We start from the raw sequence: 25,199 nt of genomic DNA, 5'->3' as shown, positions 1-25,199 counted from the left end.
GTACATGAATGCAGGGCTGGCAGGGAAGTTACAGTACATAAGTGCAGGGCTGGCAGAGAAGTTACAGTACATGAGTGCAGGGCTGGCAGAGAAGTTACAGTACATGAATGCAGGGCTGGCAGAGAAGTTACATGAGTGCAGGGCTGGCAGAGAAGTTACAGTACATGAATGCAGGGCTGGCAGAGAAGTTACCTTTAATGCAGGACTGGCAGAGAAGTTACAGTACATGAATGCAGGGCTGGCAGAGAAATTACATGTTTGCAGGGCTGGCAGAGAAGTTACATGAATGCAGGACTGGCAGAGAAGCTACAGTACATGAATGCAGGGCTGGCGGAGAAGTTACATGGGTGCAGGGCTGGCAGAGAAGTTACATGGGTGCAGGGCTGGCAGAGAAGTTACATGAATGCAGGGCTGGCAGAGAAGTTACATGAGTGCAGGGCTGGCAGAGAAGTTACATGGGTGCAGGGCTGGCAGAGAAGTTACATGGGTGCAGGGCTGGCAGAGAAGTTACATAAATGCAGGGCTGGCAGAGAAGTTACAAGAGTGCAGGGCAGGCAGAGAAGTTACATGGGTGCAGGGCTGGCAGAGAAGTTACATGAATGCAGGACTGGCAGAGAAGTTACATGAATGCAGGACTGGCAGAGAAGTTACATGGGTGCAGGGCTGGCAGAGAAGTTACAGTACATGAATGCAGGGCTGACAGAGAAGTTACATGGGTGCAGGGCTGGCAGAGAAGTTACATGGGTGCAGGGCTGGCAGAGAAGTTACATGAATGCAGGACTGGCAGAGAAGTTACATAAATGCAGGACTGGCAGAGAAGTTACATGGGTGCAGGGCTGGCAGAGAAGTTACATGGGTGCAGGGCTGGCAGAGAAGTTACTTAAATGCAGGACTGGCAGAGAAGTTACATGAATGCAGGACTGGCAGAGAAGTTACATGAATGCAGGACTGGCAGAGAAGTTACATTGGTGCAGGGCTGGCAGAGAAGTTACAGTACATGAATGCAGGGCTGGCAGAGAAGTTACATGGGTGCAGGGCTGGCAGAGAAGTTACATGGGTGCAGGGCTGGCAGAGAAGTTACATGAATACAGGACTGGCAGAGAAGTTACATGAATGCAGGACTGGCAGAGAAGTTACATGGGTGCAGGGCTGGCAGAGAAGTTACAGTACATGAATGCAGGGCTGGCAGAGAAGTTACATGGGTGCAGGGCTGGCAAAGAAGTTACATAAATGCAGGGCTGGCAGAGAAGTTACATGAGTGCGGGGCTGGCAGAGAAGTTACATAGGTGCAGGGCTGGCAGAGAAGTTACATGAATGCAGGACTGGCAGAGAAGTTACATGAATGCAGGACTGGCAGAGAAGTTACATGGGTGCAGGGCTGGCAGAGAAGTTACAGTATATGAATGCAGGGCTGGCAGAGAAGTTACATGGGTGCAGGAATGGCAGAAAAGTTACATGGGTGCAGGGCTGGCAGAGAAGTTACATGAATGCAGGGCTGGCAGAGAAGTTACATGGGTGCAGGACTGGCAGAGAAGTTACATGAATGTCGGGCTGGCAGAGAAGTTACATGAATGCAGGGCTGGCAGAGAAGTTACATGAGTGCAGGGCTGGCAGAGAAGTTACATGGGTGCAGGACTGGCAGAGAAGTTACATGAATGCAGGACTGGCAGGGAAGTTACATGAATGCAGGACTGGCATAGAAGTTACATGGGTGCAGGACTGGCAGTGAAGTTACATGAATGCAGGACTGGCAGAGAAGTTACATGGGTGCAGGACTGGCAGTGATGTTACATGAATGCAGGACTGGCAGAGAAGTTACATGAGTGCAGGGCTGGCAGAGAAGTTACATGGGTGCAGGACTGGCAGAGAAGTTACATGAGTGCAGGGCTGGCAGAGAAGTTACATAGGTGCAGGGCTGGCAGAGAAGTTACATAGGTGCAGGACTGGCAGTGAAGTTACATGGGTGCAGGGCTGGCAGAGAAGTTACATGAATGCAGGGCTGGCAGAGAAGTTACATGAGTGCAGGACTGGCAGAGCAGTTACATGGGTGCAGGACTGGCAGAGAAGTTACATGGGTGCAGGAGTGGCAGAGAAGTTACATGAATGCAGGGCTGGCAGAGAAGTTACATGAGTGCAGGTCTGGCAGAGAAGTTACATGAGTGCAGGGCTGGCAGAGAAGTTACATAGGTGCAGGACTGTCAGTGAAGTTACATGGAAGTTCTGTGGCTGGCAGGGAAGCTGCCCCTGGCAGAGAGACACCAGGAAGCCCTGTGCCTCCATCCTCAGGGCTGCAGCTCGGGAGCAGAGCACAAGTTGGCTGAGCTCCTCCCATGCACCGTGTGACAACAACAACCCGTGCACAGAACAGGCAGCACTTTTCAGCCTCATTTTCCTTCTGTCATTCGTGCTCAATCTTTGATCAATGTGCTGCCAGCGAGCTCCGGGGTCCTGCCAGCCTCCTCCTCCTCTTCACCTTCATCTCTCAACTTTCTACTGAGACTCGGGGAAGACAAGAGACAAACGAGCAGCCCAGAGCAAGTGCCTGCTGCTGCTGCCGGGCTGTGCACTTGTGGGGGATCAGGGGTTAATCCTCCCCCCTGGACTCTTTGTCACTCGTGTATTATATGTGAGTTCCCCGTGGAACTTTCCCCTCCCCACAGTGCAGCTTCTTGTCAGCAGTGTTACTCTGGGAAGACTCCTATGTGACCATGGCCGTGTCGGCTGCTCTCATCCCACCGACCCAACTGGTGACCCCTCAGCCAGTGATCTCCACGTCCGCGTCCTCCTCATCTTCAGCTTCTCCAACTCCTTCTTTATCCGGACCAAGTCTGTACAGACCGGAGCCCATAGCAGCCACCACGGTGACCTCCAGCATCAGCAGCTCTGCTGCCACCAGTATCAGCATTGTCAACAGCAGCCCAGGGACAGCAGCTGCAGCAGGAGGTGGTGGGAGCAGTGGTAGCCCCAGCCTGGCCACCAACAGCAGCCACCACCACAGCGCTGCCATCCCCAGCACCTCCACCAGCACCACCTCCTCCACCTCCACCAGCAGCAGCAGTGCCCCCAGCACCAACCTGCCCGGCAAGCCGGTCTACTCCACTCCTTCTCCAGTGGAAAACATCCCTCAGAACAATGAGTGCAGGATGGTGGACCTCAGAGGGGCCAAGGTGGCCTCCTTCACAGTGGAGGCTTGTGAGCTCATCTGCTTGCCCCAGGCTTTTGACCTCTTCTTGAAGCATCTGGTGGGGGGGCTTCATACCGTCTACACCAAGCTCAAGAGGCTGGAGATCACCCCAGTGGTGTGTAATGTGGAGCAAGTCCGGATCTTGAGAGGATTGGGGGCCATTCAACCCGGGGTCAATCGCTGCAAACTCATTTCCAGGAAGGATTTTGAGACCCTCTACAACGACTGCACAAACGCTAGGTGAGTACACTGTGACTACTAAGTTTATGTGGAAGTTACTGGGTATGCCCCAACATGGGCCAAGCTGGCATCTCACCAGGAGATCTAGCCACTTATAGCTAGCAAGTCCATGCTGGAGCAGTGTGGTGCACAAAGTCTCACTTATGGTCCAGGTTTATGTTCTAGATGTCCTGTAAAGCATGTGAGACACTCATGTGAAAGGATAATGTCTGAAGGTGCACTCTGACCACTGGCCAGTGCATCCCAGTGTCTGCCCAGTACATCCCAGTGTCTGCCTAGTGTTGCCTTTTAACCCTTCCATTGATTAACCATGAGGAATGCATTTAAGCAGCAGGTATTGTCACTTAAGGATTGAAAGTTACAAAAGTATCAGTCTATAGAATATACACATATATATTTAGTTATTTGTGGCCTTAGGAAATATTAAATAACCCAATTGCCTTCTTTTATCTGCACATAATATTATAAAATGAACCAGGCGACCTCTTTATGTTTCAGTTTTTCTTAATTTTCTTGCTGTCATTGTCATTTCAGACTAGTCAGGTTGGCAATTACATGTGACACACATTTATGATTATTGATCACTGATCAGTGTCTGATCGATATGTTATCAGTAACAGGAGGTCACTATTGTTCTGTATCTGTGGCCAGTTTTCATGCAGACGATACCAAAAGGAAAGTTTTGCAGTATGTCCATGAGATAGTTAACTCTTTAATAGGGCGATTATTACAGTAGATACCCAGACTCGCTAATAGTACGGTTCATCATATCCTAATTTGTATTATTGTGCTAACATCAATGCTAAAGTGATTATAGGATGTGCAGCGATCTATTTTTAGGGCCTCCAGGCCATCAGCTGCTGCCGCTATGTATAATACCATTTATTAATATAGGTAAACTGCTAGGAAAAGTGCATGGGTAGCTGGTGATAAAGCTGCTAGTTCCCCTCTGGAAACATTCAGAAAGTTTAGTGTTGAGGAACAAGCAGAAAGCATTAGAGCAAATTGTTAAAGGGAGCAGGGGAATTGGAAGAGGTGTCTGGGGGGAAGCTGATTAAAAATCACTGCTAAAAGTCATCTTGAAACATTAGACAGGCAACCAGAAGATTATTCCTGTAAACAAACATAATAAACTATACTCCAGGGGAAGGTTCATTTGTGGCATCCACAGCCTGGCCTAGGTGTGATCATTGGTTGTGGGATCAACATGTGACACTTCATGGAATTCACAGGGGATTTAGATGTTTGGAGATGAAGAAAAGAGCAAGTGACCTACTGGGACACTACAGAGCTGTCTTTTCCCATGGGGGGCAGATTTCACTGATAGTCACAGTACTGGATACAAACCATAAATTCAATGACCCTTAGAAGGTTTTATTATCCAGCAAGATTACAGTACACATGAAATTTAAGTGTATGGAAAGGTCAGACCAACTTTCTAATAAGCAAATTGGCAGATCAGCCATAGCTGAGTGACTCAAATATAGAGGAAGAAGCCTATAATCTCAGTTTGTGATTAGCTTGTAAAACACATCATATAAATACACTCTATAAATACAGTATATTTAAATATATATACTAGTACATTTATATATATATATATATATATATATATATATATTTGTATTATTTTTAAACCTGACAGTGTTGGGCACAGCATATAAACGTCAATTTTATATAGGGACACACAAACATTGACACGTTTATATGAATGGATTTCTTTAAAAAGTTATTTTCTTTAATAAAACAGTGTTTCCAATAAAATACACATTTTTATTTTTTTAATAAAACTATAATTAAAGAATGTAAACCATGCCTGCAAAACCACTAAATTGATCCTGATAAGGTTATTTTTCACAACCTAAAAGATCAGAAAGTAAATCTACTGCAATATTAGTAATTTATATCAATATAACTATTCATTTTTATCAATAATATGTTTATTTCATATGTAAATATATATATATATATATATATATATATATATATATACACACACACATCCATATATATTTTATAGAGTACACTAACAGACACCCCCCTACTTCATGCTCCATTTAGGAATGCTTTTGTTCAAACACATTGCATTTGCAGTTAATTAGTTGATGTGTTTATCATAGCTTTGCTTGTGGTTCTGACCTTTAACCTCAGCTCATTTATTTGTTATTTTGTGGTATATGTTATATCAAGGACATTGAGACATACATGACTGCTAGTGAAAACAGCACATTCACCAATGCTGGCAGCCCAGGACATAGACTTACCTCTGATGAGCTCTCAGGACTGCACCCCCAAAAAAGTTTATTTAAGTTTTAGATCCTACATTTCTTCCATATAAAGGATCTTTTATAATTAAAGATTTCTTTGTAGGTTTTGTAATTTCCAGCTTAAGCTCAGTGAAATCTCAGTTTCAGGGGCTTACTGACTGTTCGACTGTTCTTCCTTTGTAGTGTTGTCATCCATTTACAACTAATAATTAATGATTTAGCTGCTCGCTAATGCCAGAGGAATTTTATTTGTGTTTGTGAGGTTCATAGTGCTAGGGCATAAAAAATATACATATTCCCAACAAAGTATATCTCAATTATTTCATGATTATTAGAATTTGCCTAGGAAAAAGTGATACAACTTAGGAAAATTTGAGCACATCTATTTTATCTCAGTGTTACAAATTATAAAAAAAATAAATCCTTGCGATATTTGTTTTATAGATTTTATTTCAGTTTTTGTATCTAATTATTACATTTATTTATGTTTTCTTAATGCATCTTAATACTAAATACTGTCATTTTATAATGAATTATAGATCTGTGGATTGATTCAGTAAGTCATTGTAAGGGTACAATTGTCGTAAAATGTTTTTTAATATTTTTTGTTTCAGTGTGAACATGCCTTTACATTTTTCTCACATTTACATTTACAAGGATGAGCTACTGATACCTTGTCAAATCACATTTTTGTAATAGTATTTAATGCAATTTAATACTGGATAACTCTTCATCTAAGGATCCGTATTTGACTTTAAGATTGTGTCGTTATCCCTAGTACATGTTAGATCTGTTACTCAGATGCCAAACTTTGACATTCGACTGATGAGTTTCTGAGAAGTCCACAGTGTGGACCTTTATTACCTTCAATGTAGTGAAGCTTGCAGTTGTGTCTCTATCTTAAGAAGTTTTCATTATAAATATACAATATATATATATATATGTCTGAACTTTGTAATCATTTTATTTTCTGGAATTTATTTCTAGCACAAAATATAATTATTATTTCTCTTTATTTCCAATTACTTACATAGAGCTGACATATTCCATAGCGCTGTACTCACAATATACCCACTTCCATCACATATTACTTGTTGCTAAAATAAAAAAAAAAATCTGTATTGATTTAATCTTTTAATAATTTTTTTGTTAGAATAAAATATTATTTATACATTATATTTTAATTCTTTTCCAGTAAATCTGTTACACCTAATTGCCATGAATTAGCATGTCTCACAGCGTAAAGATATGAACTTGTGTCCTGAAGCATTAATATATAGTAGAATAAAGTGTTGGGTCTTATAACATGATACATTTGTTTTAGTTTCCATCATTAAATTAAATCTCTGGATAGAAATTCAATGTTTTAAAGACATTATATGCTACAGCCTTACTGAGAAACCTGCAAGATATTACATAACCTTAGCAAGCCAGTAATTGCCACAGTCAGTGAAAGGGTTACGAGAAGTCTAAGATACATTTTATTAAAGCCAGAAGTCACATTTTGTTGATCTATCTTATTTGGAAAAGTATATCTTAGAAAAATCCATATCACCTGTCATAATCAAAATTTAGTATCTATAGATTACCTTTCCAAAGGCCCTCAAAGCAATTTACACTTATAGCCATTCCGTTACTACTCAATTACAGTTGGATAGCCAGAGGCACAATTAAATGCAGCTTGCCCAAGGTCAAACAAGAAGTCACTTGTACTGTCACAGAAAAACACACAATGTCCCTCTGCCCACTTTAAAACCACATCTGTTTCTTAAATAAAAAATGGAACAGCAAATGTTTATGGAAGGTGACATCGAAACTTGAGGGATATTGAGGCTCTGCTGGTGACAATTGCTGATATTCAAGATTAAATATTGATAGAAAATAAGCAGGATAGAAATAAAATAAATTCAGTCAATACAAGTGTGTAATTCACAATTTAAATGCTGGTGCAGGAGAATGAAATGACCAAGATTAAGCAGTGTGAATAAGGGGATACAATTATATCCTAAAGACACAAATTGACTGATTTGCTAAAATTATATGGAAAACGCTGCCGGAAGCGACAGCAATCAATGTGGTTTGATCTATAAACATGATTTCAAATATGTAGGAACGTAAAACATTATTATTATATAGGAAGCTTTAGAAAGGAGGGGGAAGGGCGAAAAGAAAATTAAAAGTTTCCGATAGAATGGATAAATGATATAATAAAGAGTAAATTTAGAAAGAAATGTTACTGTACCCTGCGCGCAAATTTGGATTTTTCACATTGTCATAACGTATAACTTATATCTACTTTGCCATTTTAAAGTAAGTTTTAAAACCATTAAATACTGAGTTTCTTTCTATTTTTATACCTCTGTATACTGGTTATGGATAGAATTTGTTAAGGGTAATATCATACATGTAATAAAGACATAAAACTTGTAGGACCATTTTTGAGAGATGTAGCAGGGCTGAGTTTGTTATTGGACACCGCTCACCTTAGCATCATGGAATTTGTAGTTCTCTGAACATATTTCATGATCCTAACTTTGTGAGTTATCACAATCAGCAGAGACAGGTGAAAAGGTAAAGAGCAATGTCAGCACTGCTACATTGATAATAAATGTACTATCCTAAAACCTTGGGAAATATTGTCTGTAGAGATTCATTCCAATACAATCGCCTTATTTTGTATAACACTAATGATAGTAGCACGTCCTGGACACTCCAGAAGATTAGATGGAGCATGTAATCTGTTCGAGCAGGTAGCTTGCAATCTATAAACCTACTTGTCATATACTGGGAGATAATGTGGCTCGACCAAGACCACAAGAAGCGAGAACCAGAAGTCTCCAATTACTCTGCCTTTGATTATATGGAGAGCGCAATATTACTACAGTGGTAAATGACGACTGGATGGATACGCTTTATACTGAATTGGAACAGCTGAATATAGAAATATCCCAATATAACATTAGCCTAATGCATTAGATAGGTGCAGCATGGGCATTGGAGAACATTGATATATATATATATATATATATATATATATATGTATATATATATATACAGTATTCTCATGTTTATTGTCTATGTAGCAAAGCTCAGAGTTATTTGGCAAAAGCGTGAGTTATCAATCTGTAGTCCTCCATAGAATTGTTGTAAAACTAGTGAGTTTTCTATCCAGTAAGTTATCACAGTTTTATTACAAATGCAGCTCTTCTCTAGCAGAAGAAGGATAATATATACATACAGATTTTCACTCACATATGGGGTAAAGTAGATCAGTTCGTTCCAGAGTGCTGTCTAAAAGTGTGTATCCATATTCTATTTTTTTCAATACCTCACTCCTAATAACTGGTATTATCAACCATCTATAAAAACTATTTTCTCCAAACCATCCACTTCTTGTAGTGCACATGGGTGTGAACTTTTAGTAGTGGTTCAGCCATGTTTCAAGCCTTCCAGAAGACCCCAGGGGAGAGAAACTTGACCTGCTTTTATGAAACCATAGAATTACATTTATTCAAGCTATCCCATGGGAAAAGAGTCAGCAGATTTCAGCCCAAGCCCTATTATTGGAGTCGTACAGGTCGTCCCTAAATTATTTTAAACCGTTTGATTAAATGTTACAGGTAATCCTTGTAGACTTGAAGTCGTAAATCATACACATAAGCATATACTGTACAGATAGATATATATATATATATATATATACACACATATATAGATCTCTCTCTCTATATATAAATATACATATGTACTTATATACAGCTGTATATATATATATATATATATATATATATATATATATATATAATTTTAAATTTTATAGTGCCAACATATTCCACAGCACTTTACAATGCAGATATATATATATATATTTGTGCTCATGTTGGACATGTACAAGAGTTTGTTACAACATACATATATACTTATATATATAAATATATACATAAAATTTTTACTATCTCATAGCTATCTATTATCTATCTCATATCTACCTATCTATATATCTCATATCTATCTATCTATTATCTATCTCATGTATATCCATCTACACAGATATATAATTCCATTACTTAAAATAAGCTAGACTATTAGACTATTTCTACAATGAAGATCATAAGAATTGAGCTCATTTTCTTTGCCAACTTAAATTTGTCAATTGTACAAATTGCACCTAATTCTCACATGTATCACCTTGAAAATGAGTGCCCACATGTCTAGTGCCAGCACGGTGCAGGTGCAAATTGGCACAGAACTGCTGTCAATTTGGAAGCAATTATAAAAAAAAAGAAAAAAATATGCATAATATTTTCAGAAGTGATTTCCGAAAACTTTGGTTTGTGCAAGGTATTTCTTTTTTTTTTATGGAGTAAAATAAACTTTCTGGTAAGTGATTGTTTCTTTATATTAGTTGTGTTGCATATTGAATGTAAATATTCTATGTTCCATATTCGTGTGTATGGAGGATAATAACGAGCTTTGTGTCTTTATCACATTTGCTATATGTTTAAAGATGAATCTGCTAAGAACTCGAAGCAGTTAGTAAATCCCAGTAGTTTCCATCTAGTAAAACCCGGCATTAATGTCTGCAGCTCTGCAGTGCTAGAGATGTTTGTAGACATTGTGTAGGACATTGCTCTAAATTATTGGCATTCCTTTACGGATTTTTTTTTTGATGTGTCTAAGGTGAGGGAGGGGTAGACACAGTGGAGAATGGTGAATAGCCTGATTGAAAAGGCATAAAGGAGTCTGGTCTGGTATAGAAAGGTCTTTGGTGGGTGCATGACAAGGATGCTGTTTGTTTTTCATACAAGTTGTTTGTGATTTGAGGGACCCTGGGGAAATCTCTTGATCATTTTCACATCTGTTCCTGTCAAAGTGGGTGCTAAGATACCGGTCACCCAGCAACCATGTCCAAATGGGAATAGGCCCGATAATAACTTCAAAAAGAAATGACAGATGTTAGATTATGATGAAAGACAAAATGCATGAAAAATGAGCTCCTTAGATTCAAAAAATTTGTTCAAGTACCTTCATGCAAATTAAATGAATACCGAAAATTTGCATGTAGTAATTTATATGTTTGTTCACTCACAGGCAAAAAAAAAAAAAAGAAGAAGAGAGATACATTTGAAATCCCAGATTTTCTCTAGTAATTAACATACAAGCCAGTGACTTTTTCTACAATGGGATTAACCACCTGGGTTCCTTATTGTAATATTAACTGTCTCACAAATGCTGTTACTTGGGAGAAACATACCATATTAACCTGTTTATATAGCGCAGATTATAAGTGCAAATGTAAATGATCGGATTCCAGATCAAAAGTATCTCACGTCCTAAGGAGCAGCTACTCTGCGTTAAATAGGATATTCATTAATAAAACATCCTCTCAAATAGATTTAGCGCAGTCGCTTTGTTCTTAAGTGACTGGTCAAGCAAAGTTTCTTTTTGGTCTAATGTGCTCTAGCATTACATGGCCGCATATGTAGTCGAAAAATGAATTAATAATTGATATATATTCGAAAGAAGAAAAAAAAAATCGTTTTAGCTCTCCTAACAACATAATTATTGGGATGTTCACTCAACAATCAGTGTTTGCAAGACAAAATGGAAATGTTCATCTGGAGAAAGGACTTTGAGCCTTCGTTTAGTAATGTCTAATGTGGTCACGTAGAGAAATTGATTTTCCTCAGAAATTAATTAATTTTTCATATCGCCTTAAGCTGCAGTTAAAAAGAGTGCATACTTGCCTGTTTTTTTCCAGAAATATTGCCTAATCATATTAATACCATTGCCCTAAGGATGAAAAGATAATTGTACAAATGCATTTGGAAATATGTATCACTGAGTATTTATGATTAAATTATGCAAATAACCCAGTTCTCATCCTTTCCAGACACAGATTGTCTAATTAGGATTGATATGCTGAATAGATGTTCCAGAATTTGAATACAAGCATGTCCAAAGAGCAGAAAATTGGAAATGACAAGGCTGAAATCCTAAGAAAAGTGCCTTTTTACTTTTCAATAAATGTATCGGTTTTGGCTCATAGTGCTATATATTATCCGCAGTCTTGCTTAGCCTTGCACCCATTTATTGTGACATTTGTTTGTAAGCTGGAAGTCATATTTACAAGTGACAAGTGATTTCTTCTTCTTTAGGTCTTTGCCACGTTTCACCATTTCTTTACCCTTCGTCTGATTGGAGAAATCACTCTATAAATTGATAATTGCCTTGTAGCAACTTTAGAAGCTCTTTTTTTTCTAACTTTGTGATGTGTGGATTCATTTGCACATTTTTTGGACAGTAATGCTCCTGAAGTTTGAGGACAATGCTTGGAATACATGGAAGCTGTTACTATTCCAGCCATTGTTAGCAGTAGGTAGTCAGTGTACATGAACTCCTCTGGCTTCTGCTTTCCATCTGCAAGATGATGGATTGCTATGTTTAATACATTTCAGCTTTTGTCTAACTGTCATAGCACGAACAGACAGCACTATCAATGGCGACAATTGTCATTGTGGACGACGCTACACAGAAAGTCTGCTTGTGAAGGGAACATTTCACACGTATAGAGAGCAGAGCAAATAAAAAAGATTAACTTTTCACTATGCTCATATTATTTAAGCTTGTATCGGTTTGTTGTTAATCACAAGACGTCTGGTGCTTTGCATCGAGTTCTGGCCGAATATGAGAACGCAATCATATTAACTATGCTAAATGGGTATAAGGTAGTTTTGTTGATTTTTCATAAAACCAATTATAGCACTCGTTACTTTATACAACTTGTTACATATTAAACATTATTACGTAACTGCAGGTGTGTGAATGATATGTGCGTCTGATGCCAAAAGAGATTTATAGAAAGGCAGTCATAATTCTAAAACCTAAAAAAAGATTGATCATATAAAATAAATGTGATAAGCTTCACAAAGCCACTTCTACATCTACAGATATAAATGGTGGCTCAACGCAAAATTAATTTTTGCGAGTTTGCCATCTCGTTAAGTAGAGTTGCTTTTTAATTCAATAGACATACATAGGTGTTAATTATCGTTCCATTAATGAGTATCAAATATAATAAAACATAAAATTATTATTTTTAAGTAAATTATTTTTAAGTAAGTATATATCATTTTCATAAACACTATATTTACATTATCTATCTATCTATCTATCTATCTATCTATCTATCTATCTAATCTGTCTATTATCAATCTATTATCTATTATCTATCAATCATCTATCTATTATCTATCTATCTATCTATCATCTATTATCTATCTATCTATCTATCTATCTATCTATCATCTATCTCCCTTCTATCATCTATTATCTATCTATCATCTATTATCTATCTATCATCTATTATCTATCTATCATCTATCTACAGTACCTGTCTATCTATCATAATTACTCATGCTCATTTTATCTCAAATAATTCTAGATTATGGTAGACTTTATAAATGAAATATTAAGATACAAGATTCCAGTTCTTGCTCTGTTCTTTGGTAGGAGACCAAAGAAATAATATTTTTATCTTTTTTCCAGGAATAAAAAACATGGTGGTCTTATTCAGAAACAGCACCACACTTGTTTATAGGTTGTGTTGGGTATTACAGCACTGCTGCATTTCAGTGTATGGCATGATCCCTTTAACTTCTGCGGATTGTACCACATTAATAGATCAGTGTCTACAACGTTGATATAGGATTGTGGCGAGGAAATATTATCTACACCCCCATGGCTAACTAGTATAGTTCAAATGTAGTACAGGTTTGTGGACTCGCCTCTTAATATATTTTCATAAGCAAGGGCATAGCTATAGGGTGTGCAGGGGTTGCCTTATCATCTAATCCCTGAAGATTAGAGGATCCAAAAAGGTCCTATTGGACCATATAAGAAGATCAATTCTTTTGAAGACCCCTGATAGTTGGGGGCCCTGTTGGAGATTTTGCATTGCAGCTCACAAGCCCTTTTATATATATAGGATATATTAGACTAGTGACACTTCAATTGTCATCTTTCCTCACTGTTAAAGGGGATCTGCCAAAAGGTTTTTGCTATTTAATCTGACAGCAGCATAATAAAGGGCAAGAGAGCCTGAATCCGGGGATGTGTCACTTATTAGGCTGTGTGATGTAGCTTCAATACAATCAGTGTTTTGTCAGTAGGTGATTATCACTAGAGGTCTAGATCTCAAGTGCAGGTCAGTCAGGCTAATTTGTGTAAGCCCATCCCCACCATTGATTAGAAGCTTGCTGACAGTTTGCAGTATAGACGGGCACCTGCCAATCATGGGTGTAGCCGGGGGTTATACACAGCTCAGCATTCTGACCACTGCTACATCTACACAGAGAAAACAGGGATTCTATCAAAACTTCACCAAGCAGTCCAGTAAGTGATACATCGCTGGAATCAGGGTCTTTGTCCCTTCATCATCCTGCTCTCTGATTACACAGCAAACACTTGCAGATAGATTCTATTTAAAGACCTTCTAGCTATGTTTTACAATTGTAAACCACCTGTGCTTTGCAGCCATTATAGTGACCGACCCCTTAAATATCTGATATTGTATGGTCACCCCAGACACAATTTTGTATATTCTGTTTGACACTTAGTGCTTTGGAAATAACACTTGAATATGTTCAAGTGTTTGCCACCATTAATGCAGACTTGATGGTGTTGATATAACATATAAGATCACAATTTTTAGTGATTTATTAAGTTGTAGTAAAAAATAATTGCTATACTAACCTTAATGTCTTCCCTGCTTGGTGCTATATAACAGCATGCGAGAGGCTGGTGATAGAGTCTCAACACCGGCAGAGACGGAGGAAATAGAAGTATTGCACTGTCCCCCTGTAAGCTGACTGCCACATTACACAGGAGCATAGGCACAAAAACCTTATAGTGGGTAAAGGGGAGTAAGTGAACTTGGTTTCTGGAACTGTTATCTCACATGAGAGGACACTAATATTATAAATGGTGAGTCTCAGCTGGGGGACCTGTTACAGAGTTTGCATTTTTTCCCTAGAGTTTTAATCTACACTCTTATTCACCTTGTGTTACACGAACTATTGCTATTGTAAGTGCATAGTCTTATATAAAAATAATAGGATCCACATCCACATGTCTAAAGGGAATGCTAGAAAGTAATAAAATAAAAAAGCATTGAAATAGATTTTGTGAAATTGAAAAGTATATATGACTGTGTCAGAATGGCACCATCTGTTATAGTTTCACCTTTAGGGCTCAGTCACATGAGCGAATAATCCGAGTTTAATCCCATAAAAAATCGTATTGCACTTGGACCAGTGTTATTCTATGGGGCAGCTCAGATCTACGATTATGTTCTCTTTCTAATTCGGCATGCTGCGAGTGCATCCGAGAATTGGATCGCACTCACCCATTCAAGTGTATGGGTCCGTGTGAAACATCGAACTGCACTCGGATGTCATCCGAGTGTAGTCGGATTACTGCGGACCCAAGCAATGGAGAAAATGAAGAAATTAATTTCTCCATCTTGCCCGCACCTGAGCTACGATTTTCTCGTACTAGAGTATCAGTTCACACTAAGGTGATACTTGGATGAAACTCTGATAGAGTTCGAGGGTCATTAGCATAATCAGCCCGATTGTCTCGCAAAAGAGAATATATGCTCGCGTGACCCCGGCCTTAAGGTTGAAAGAAGATACAACATCCATAAAATTCAACCTGTTGATCTAGAGCAGGGATGTCAAACTCAAACACATAGAGGGCAAAATGAAAAACTTGGACAAAGTCGCAGGCCAACCAGTATATAGTATAACTGGCCCCACATAATCCTCCATACAGAATAATGGGCCCCACATAGTCCTCCATACAGTATAATGGCCTCACATAGTTTTAAATACAGTATATTGGGCCCCACATAGTCCTCCATGCAGAATAATGAGACCCACATAGTCCTCCATATAGAGTAATGGCCCCTCATAGTCCTCCATTCAGTATAATGGCCCCCACATAGTCCTCCATACAGTATAATGGCCCCCACATAGTCCTCCACACAGTATAATGGGCCCCACATAGTCCTCCATACAGTATAATGGCCTCACATAGTTCTCAATACAGTATATTGGGCCCCACATAGTCCTCCATACAGTATAATGGGCCCCGCATAGTCATCCATGCAGAATAATGGGCCTCACATAGTCATCCATGCAGAATTATGAGCCCCACATAGTCCTCCATACAGAATAATGGGCCTCACATAGTCCTCCATACAGTATAATGGCCTCACATAGTTCTCAATACCGTATATTGGGCCCCACATAGTCCTCCATACAGAATAATGGGCCCCACATAGTCATCCATGCAGAATTATGGGCCCCACATAGTCCTCCATACAGAATAATGGCCCCGCATTGTCCTTAATACAGAATAATGGCCCTACATAGGGATGGTGGTTCTGGTGTCACGGGCCAAATATAACCACCCTGCGGGCCAGATTTAGCCCACGGGCCAGAGTTTGACATGTATGATCTAGAGTAGCAGTCAGGAATCTATTTTTCTACCAAGGGCCATTTGCATATTTACATCATCCTTGGGGGGCCTGTACAAATAAAGTGCTAACTCCGCCCACAAAGTGCGTCCTGATGCTGGCACTGGTGTCAGGATGAAATCTATCGTTGAATGCCACTCAGCGTTCAGTAGTGAACATTGCATGATTGTGCTCACAACAGAGCAAGAAGAAATGAATGGGCCCATGGCCATCAAAATACAGCTACCAGCCCAATCACTGCTGTCCCCAGGAATCTGCCCGGGGGCCGGATAAAAGGTCATCAAGGGCCGTAAATGGCCCTGGGGCCTGAGGTTCCCCACTCCTGATCTAGAGAAAAGCAAATGCTAAGGCTATGTGCCCACGATGCAGAAATGCTGCACATTTTTTCCGCTTCTCCCTGGCAGGAAAAACGCATGCGGATTTTACATGTGTTTTTCCTGCCAGGTAGAAGCGTTTATCAAGCGCTCTTCACTTGCATTTCTGCATGCGGGTTATCAAGCGCTTTTCCAAGCGATTTTAGCATCACTTGGAAAAGTGCTTGACAACTTGGTCACACTATATAAATCCATGCAACCGGCATGGATTTATATAGTGTGACCAAGTAATAGTTAAAAAAAAAGAATAAAATGGTAAAAAATAAAAAATAAACATTATACTTACCTTCCGATGGCCCCCGGTAATTTCTCTGCTCCGTCCGGTCTCCCCGGTGTCTCGCGGTGGTTTGAAAGGACCTGCGATGACGTCATTGAGTCATGTGACAGGTCATGCGACCGCCGACATCAGCGGTCGCGTGACCTGTCACATGACTCAATGACTTCATGTCAGGTCCTCACACCACCGCGACCCATCAACAGACCGGATGCATCGCTGAGGAGGCCGGGGGCCATCGGAAGGTAAGTATAATTTTTATTTTTTAAATTCTTTTTTAACAGGTTCTATGGTACCTGGGTCTGGAGGAGAGTCTCCTCTTCTCCAGACCTGGGTAGCATCCGCATATAGAAACGCATAATATCCGCTTGTGCAAATGTGCTGACACGGATATTATGCGTTTCAATGCAAGTCAATGGCGGCAATTACGCTGCGTGTCCGCAAAATTAATGGACATGCTGCGTATTTTTCCGCAATGGGACACGTATTACCAAGCGTTTTTTAAGCGTTTTCGCTGCGGAAATTCCGTGGCAAAAACGCTTGAAAAACGCATGGTGGGCACGCAGACTAATTGACAAATATTGGGGTAAAACTTATTTCCTGACTCCACAATGTCAGAATATTTCCCTGGATCAATGTCCCAATGTCATCACAGACTCCAGTACCTCTAACCTGTAGCATTATATTTTTCAAGAAAGGTAGATTGCCTGGACATTTTCCTAATGTTATGTTCACACAATGCGATTTCGCTGCGGGTTTTTGACACAATTTTCCAAAATAGCGATATAATTTCTACTTTATTTGTCGCAATTTTTGAAACTCATAGCAAAAACTATGCCTTTTTATTGCAATTTTCTAAAATCGGAGAAAAAAATTGCATCGACATCACATCGTGCCTTAAAATTGACTGACACTGACCAAATGACTGTTTACCTACTGCCGGTTTGGCTCTTGGTGCCTAATGACACATTTCATGGTACGTGGAAGGACAGCTGTGTGTCATTCCTGTGTCTAGTCTGTCAGGTGTAAGTTTTTAATTACATTACTTTCTTCTTCACACATCTGGGTGCCATACGCCTTGTTTCCCCCTCAAGCTGCACATTACATCTCCGTGAGCTTGCAGACCTCCAGACAGGTGTAGCAATTCAATATATTCCGTCTCTGGAAATCTAAGAGTCTGGAATAACAGTGCGTATCCCAATAATATTATTAGTCCTTTTTACTGATTTCTCGTGTACAGAAAGGGTCGTCTCAATATGCCCATGGCCAAGTCCGTTTTATTACCTTTAATTACTAATTTACCACATTTCTTTGCAACAGATTGAATTGAAAGTTCTAAAATACCATCATAATGAAAACACATGAAATAGCCCAATGGTTCGCCTGACCTTTACCAATCCCGGAGTGCAGCGAGATTTTGGAATGCTGGACATAATCTGGGCAATGACATCACTATTTTTGTATATGTTCTCTATTAGGCTTGCGGTAGATTAGATTGCTTTCTAGATTCCAATGCTTGTTATTTCTTTTCAGAGATGAAATAATAGAAGTGGATGCTTGAGCAAGAAACATGGCAAATGGCACATGCAAAAGGTCACCGGAGCCATTGATAAGTGGAGCTCACTGGGCGATTAAGAGGGTTTTTGCATTACTATGGCTCTAACAGGACTGAGAGCTGAGAAGTACAATCACATAAACCTGCTGCATTAAAAAAAAATGTTTAATGAGTATTTAAAGAAATTATTGCAAATCAAAAATATGCTAAGAATACCTAATGGCCTGGCACATGTTCCCACCAGCATGCACTAAAGGGTAATTCTGAGCATTATGAATGGGGGAAATTTCAAAGTGTTATAAAAACAAGCAAGCAATAAAAAACAAGCAACTGTAATTTACTGTCTTTTCTCAAAAGCGGTTATTAAATTGATTGCTCGCTACTGGCTCAGGTTACCAGCCACTGCTGCCGTCTATCAGAGGTGGCCGGTCTTATAGGAAAAAAGTGCAGGTATTAAAAGGGTTTTTCTATAGAGCTTGTCAATGCTGATCTGAAGCTGGATCCAGTCAGTTTAGGTCTGAACTGTTAATAAATCAGGAGAGCGTCACTCCCGGCATGGAGAAAGGGAAGCGGTGCCCTCCTGATAGAGATCAGTGGGCAACCCCTTTAATGAAAAGCACCAAGTTAACAGGCATGGTCGGAGCTCAGCTCCAATCGTAGCTGTTAGAGGCAGATGATGGCAGAATAATACAGCCATCATCTGCTGGCAAATATACAGACTCAACTCCTGAAACCACATTAAAATGAGGGAGTCGGCATATAACTGTACGTCATATGTTGGTAAAGGTTTAACCCATACCCGATGCATGAAATGTTACAAATATAAATATAATGCTTCATTTATTTATTTATTCAGCCATTAGTTACATGCTCATAATCACCTTGTGGTTCTCTTGTACTAATAAATGAGAGCTCATTTCATCCAGTACTGAAAGTTTTGTCATTCCCATTGTGTGAAAATTTGATCCCCAAGCTGAGCTTTTGAGGTCTGTGATGGCATTGACATGCTGTATTAGTTTATGTAGGCACATTTATGAAGCGGTTTATATGGACCAACTATGTTGAGGCCTATGTTTGTATGGACATACAATTCTATGTCTCTATTTACATCACAATCGAGGTTTATGTTTGGTGGCTTTGTTTTACGGGGTCCCCAAATACATTTTTCACATGTATGCAGTTATAAGCCTTTAAATGATATGTTTTGATGTGTGAAGTAGTCCATAAATATGGTATGGAAAGAGTATTACATGGGTATTTACCCAAAGTATGACCAAACGACCTGAATGATGGGCAAGTCACCATTCAGACATTATGCAGGAAGCAGATCTTGAAATTCTCATAATTGTAAATTTCAGCATTAGTTTGTTATTCCTCCTCAATATTTATGAATCATTTTGGGTGTTACCGTTCTTATCAATAAGCAGATACTGTCAGCGCTGTTCAGACAATTTAAAATAAAGTCTGGAGGAAATTACTGAGCATTGGGAGCTACTTGTTGAGGAAGACCAGATGGAATGGAAAGTGGATCCAAGAGGATGTGGAATAAGTGAGTATTTTATTATTAAAAAGTTGCTCAAATAACAAAAAGGCATGAAACGAAAATTTATGAAGATGCCGGTCCGGCATTGTAATGCATTGCGTGGGCTCTTCACCTCCCATTTCATGCCTTTTTGTTGTTTTTTTTTTTTACCTTTAGACCTTTTATAAGTACTTTGCGTTGATGCTCAGAAATCACAAGGGCTCCTGAGCGACTGCTGCTGGTTCCTCATTAACTTGGATCTATACCATACGCTGACCTTGGGGGTCTTGTACCTGCTTCCTGAACACCCTCCTTAGGTGAGCAGTTCTGCAATGGATTTCCACTAGCCTCGGTTTACAAATCTGTCTTCAAGGTATTGTGCCAGGAGGAGCTCTGTACTTTCCCTTTTTCTTCTGAGCGCATTTCTGTTCAGATAATGTCAGAATGTGTAGGGCACCCCTACATCACCAAACTGGTAACACTCAGGTGTCATTGTACTTAAAAATTTCAAGTAGAAGTAACAGGTAGAGCAGAACACAGAATTCTAAGAACATACGCTTCACAATTGATATTTTATGGCGCATAAAAGTATTTCCTAATATACATATGAAAACAGTAAATTTTTCTTGAAAAAAAATTTGGCTAAAGACCATAAATGCCATCATGTCATGTCATTCTGGGTTTACAATAAATGAGCCGATCAATGCAATGCAAGTGGGTCGTTTAGTGGCCTGTTTATAAAGACTGTTGGCACTTCCAATGACATTTTATTAATAATATTGTTTTGTGTGCATAGACCATCATCGAGCAGCACATATCCTGTCTACATGGAATGATGTCCTGCTGAGAATGATGATTTTTAAAGGGCTGATACATGCTGCACGATCCACTCCAAAATGCTGCCTACTTTAAAAGCCACCAGTGACCAAGCCGCATGGGAGACTAGATGGACAAGCGGGTCCCCATGGCTTTTCCCTTCCCACCCCCATGAGTATCCAGGTCTGTCACTAGGGATACCTGGGTGAAATCATGCAGTCAGTGTCTGATACATGCTGCCAGTGGATCGGGCAGCATTTATCGCCAGTCAGGTTCCATTTAAGCTTTCTGAACAAGCGTTTTGTTTGGGGGATTGCTTGCTTGAGTAGTGACCATCATTCCCACGCAATTATCAGTGTTCATTCTGAAACTCCCCTCACTCAAGTACCACGGGAGACCCCCTGGAATATACACTGCTCAAAAAAATAAAGGGAACACTTAACCGCTTCCAGACCGCCCACTGTACATAAACGTCAGCGCTGCATGGGCTCTGTGCAGCGCCGACGTTTATGAACGGTCGGTGGTCCCACAGCCCTCAGGACCCCCAGGGTCCTGCAAGCGCTGCGGGTGCGGTGCAGAGCGACAGCTCTGACAGGGGACATCATCGGGACCTGATTGGATCTTCTATAGTGATCGCGGCATTTAGAAGATACTGAGAGGAGAGGGGGTCGTCCTCTTACCTCTCCGACGACCCCCTGATGTCTTACAGGACCAACCGTTATCATGGCAGCCGGAGGTCACATGACCGCCTCCGGATCTGACATATATGGTGTCCTGCTAGGCTCAGCCTGAGGCTGAAGTCTAGCAGGAGACAGACAGTGTAAAACTGTCAGCAGAGCTCTCATGCAATGCAATACATGTCTATTGCATTGCATAAGAACAGTGATTAGAAAAATAAAAATTAATGTCCCATACATGACTAAGTAAAAATGTAAAAAAAAGTCTAAAAAATGTTTTCAAACTGTTATAAAAAATCACAAAATAAATAAAAATAAATAAAATATTAAACCAATAAATCCGTATATTTATGTAAAAACAAAAAAAGTACACATATTTGGTATCGCCGCGTCCAAAACAACCCGATCTATAAAACTGTCACACTAATTAACTCCTTCTGTGCACACCGTAATAAAAATAAATAAAAAACGGAGCAAAAAATTATGCTTTTTCATCATATCGCCAAACAAAAAGTGGAAAAAAATGCGATCAAAAAGCAAAATGGAAATAAAAATAATACCACTGAAAATGTCATCTTGTTCCGCAAAGAAAAAGCCACCATACAGCTCCATCAGCCGAAAAATAAAAAAGTTATAGCTCTCAGAATAAAGCGATGCAAAAAAAATATTTTTTCTATAAAATTGTTTTATTGTGTAAAAGCGCCAAAACATAAAAAAATATACAGTTAGTGTAGTATCGCTGTAAACGTACTGACCCGAAGAATAATGCTGCCTTATCACTTTTACCACACGCAGAACGGCATGAAAAAACCCTCAAAAAACAATTCCTGAATTGTTGGTTTTTGTTAATTTTACCTCCCCAAAAACGGAATAGAAAGCGATTAAAAAATTGTCACGTACCCAAAAATGGTACCAATAAAAATGTCAACTCGTCCCTCAAAAAACAAGCTGTCACATGACTCTGTCGGCCGAAATATGGAAAAATGATAGCTCTAAAAATATGGCGATGCAAGAATTAGATTTTGCAAAAAAAGCATCTTTTAGTGTGTGACAGCTGTCAGTCATAAAAACCCGATATAAATCTGGTATCGCTGTAATCGCACCGACCCTAAGAATAAAGTAATCTCATCACTTATACCACACGATGAATGGCGTAAAAAATAAATAAAACCAATTCTTCACCTGCTACTGGTTTGTTTATTATGTCTCCCAAAGATCGCAGTAAGGCTCTGCTCACATTTATTCTGCGCTCTGCGCTAAGCACTTACACCAGAGTTTCCGTGTAAATCTCTGAAATACGTGATTCTGACGGAACCCATGATGGAAGATTCCCTGTAATGAGGCAGATATAGGCCACTGTGGATGCCGTCTGGCCTGTGATCCCACGGTGTCAATTTTTTTAGGTGTGCATGAAAGTGCGGTTGGCCACAGTTTTGTGCACTTCTGAAAAAAAGGACACCGCTAAACAGAGCCCAGACGGAGTCCAGAGTAACTCTGCTGCCTCATTATAGTGAATGGATCCCGCAGGGGTTTCATCTGAATTACATCACTTGGAAATTTAGATGGAAACCCCGATGTAAGTGCTCAGCCTAGAGCGCCGGATAAATGTTACGTAAAATGTTCCCAATAAAAGCTTCAACTCAGTCCTCAAAAAAAGCTAGTCCCCATTCAGGTCCGTTATCTGTTAAAAATATAAGGGCCTTCCAAGTTACTGGTAGCAGAAAGGCTCTGGAAAAGCGAAATGGCCCTTGCCCCCCAAAAGAAATTCATAAAATTTTGTGCTCCCAAATCCAAATGCCTATTCTACAATAATTTGTTCTCCAATTGTCAAATAGCGCTCCATCGCTCCCAGATCTCGCCGTATGGCTAAGCGGTTCGATACAGCCACATATGGGGTATTGCGGCTTTTAGAAGAAATTGTGTGACACATTTCAGCACCATTTTTACCCATTGCCCTGTGTGAAAATGTAAAATCTGAGGGTAAAACATTTTTTTGTGGTAAAAATATAATTATATTTTCTTCACTGCCCAATGGTATAAATTTAAAAATTAAAAAATACTCACTACTTCCCTAGATGAATTCCTTGAGAGGTGTAGTTTACAAAATGGGGTCACTTGTGGGGGTTTCTGCTGTTTTGGCATGTCAGCGACTCTTCAAATGTGACATGGTGTCTGCAACCTATCCCAGCCAACATAGCGCTCCTTTCTCTTCCGAACCCTGCCGTACACCAAAGCAGTGGTTTTCCCCCCACATATGGGGTATGGGCGTACTCAGGAGAAATTGCACAACAAATTTCATGGTGCAATTTCTCCTGTTATCCTTATAATAATGCAAAATTAGGGGATAAAAAACATTTTTTGTGGGAAAAATGTGAAAATTTTATTTTTACGCCTAAATATTATAAACTTCTGTGAAGAACCTGGGGGTGCAAGGTGCTCACCTCACATCTAGATAAGTTCCCTAAGGGGTCTAGTTTCCAAAATGGTGTCATTTGTGGGGGGTTTCCACTGTTTAGGCACATTAGAGGCTCCCCAAATGTGACATGGCGTCCGCTAATTATTCAAACAAATTTAACATTCAAAAAGTCAAATGGCGCTCCTTCCCTTCCGAACCCTGCAGTGTACCCAAATAGTAGTTTTCCTCCACATATGGGGTATCAGCGTGTTCAGGAGAGATTGCACAACAAATTTCATGGTGCAATTTCTCCTATTACCCTTATGATAATGCAAAATTAAGGGATGAAAAATGTTTTTGTGTTAAAAATGTGAAAATTTTATTTTTACAGCTCAATATTATAAACTTCTGTGAAGCACCTTGGGGTTCAAGGTGCTCACCACACATCTAGATAAGTTCCCTAAGGGGTCTAGTTTCCAAAATGGTGTCACTTGTGGGGGGTTTCCACTGTTTAGGCACATCAGGAGCTTTCCAAACGCAACATTGCGTCCGCTAATTATTCAAAAAAATTTTACATTCAAAAAGTCTAATGGCACTTCTTCCCTTCCGAACCCTGCAGTGCGCCCAAACAGTGGTTTTCCCTCACATATGGGGTATCAGCGCGCTCATGAGAAATTAAACTACAAATTGTGTAGTCCATTTTTTCCTGTTACCCTTGTGAAAATAAAAAAATTGGTTCTAAAGTAACATTTTTGTCAAAAAAAGTTAAATGTTCATTGTTTTCTTCCACATTCCAAATATTCCCGTGAAACACCTGAAGGGTTAATAAACTTCTTGAATGTGGTTTTGAGCACCTTGAGGGGTGCAGTTTTTAGAATGGTGTCACTTTTGGGTATTTTCTGTCATAAAGGCCCCTCAAAGTCACTTCAAATAAGATGTGGTCCCTAAAAAAATGTTTTTGTAAATTTTGTTGGAAAAATGAGAAATCGCTGGTCAACTTTTAACCCTTATAGCTTCCTAACAAAAAAAATTTTGGTTCCAAAATTGTGCTGATGTAAAGTAGACATGTGGGAAATGTTATTTATTAACTATTTTGTGGGACATATCTCTCTGATTTAAGGGCATGAAAATTCAAAGTTTGAAAATTGCAAAATTTTCTAAATTTTCGCCAAATTTCCGATTTTTTCACAAATAAACGCAAGTGATATCGAAGAAATTTTACCACTATCATGAAGTACAATATGTCACAAAAAAACTGTCTCAGAATCAGGGGAATCCGTTGAAGCTTTACAGAGTAATTACTTCATAAAGTGACAGTGGTCAGAATTGAAAAAATTGGCCGGGTCACGAAGGCA

General features: G+C 39.5%; 1 protein-coding gene across 8 annotated transcripts in view; it reads left to right on the top strand.

The window, feature by feature from the left end:
- Positions 1-2,329: 2,329 nt before the first annotated feature.
- DACH1 (dachshund family transcription factor 1) overlaps positions 2,330-25,199 on the top strand; it is a 510,801-nt gene continuing 487,931 nt past the window's right edge. For 3 of the 8 annotated variants that reach the window (XM_073663956.1, XM_073663952.1, XM_073663951.1), the window contains exon 1: positions 2,330-3,424. In XM_073663956.1, the coding sequence (XP_073520057.1) occupies positions 2,709-3,424 (716 nt within the window). In that variant the 5' untranslated portion in view covers positions 2,330-2,708. The remainder of the gene's footprint in view (positions 3,425-25,199) is intronic. The other 5 variants (XM_073663955.1, XM_073663953.1, XM_073663959.1 and 2 more) reach the window with 3 other exon arrangements.

Source organism: Phyllobates terribilis, unplaced genomic scaffold (genome assembly GCF_046119375.1).
Source record: "Phyllobates terribilis strain yellow unplaced genomic scaffold, ASM4611937v1 Scaffold_2__4_contigs__length_985480577, whole genome shotgun sequence".
In the NCBI taxonomy this organism is placed as follows: Eukaryota; Metazoa; Chordata; class Amphibia; order Anura; family Dendrobatidae; genus Phyllobates; species Phyllobates terribilis.
This window is presented reverse-complemented; position numbering and strand designations above follow the sequence as displayed.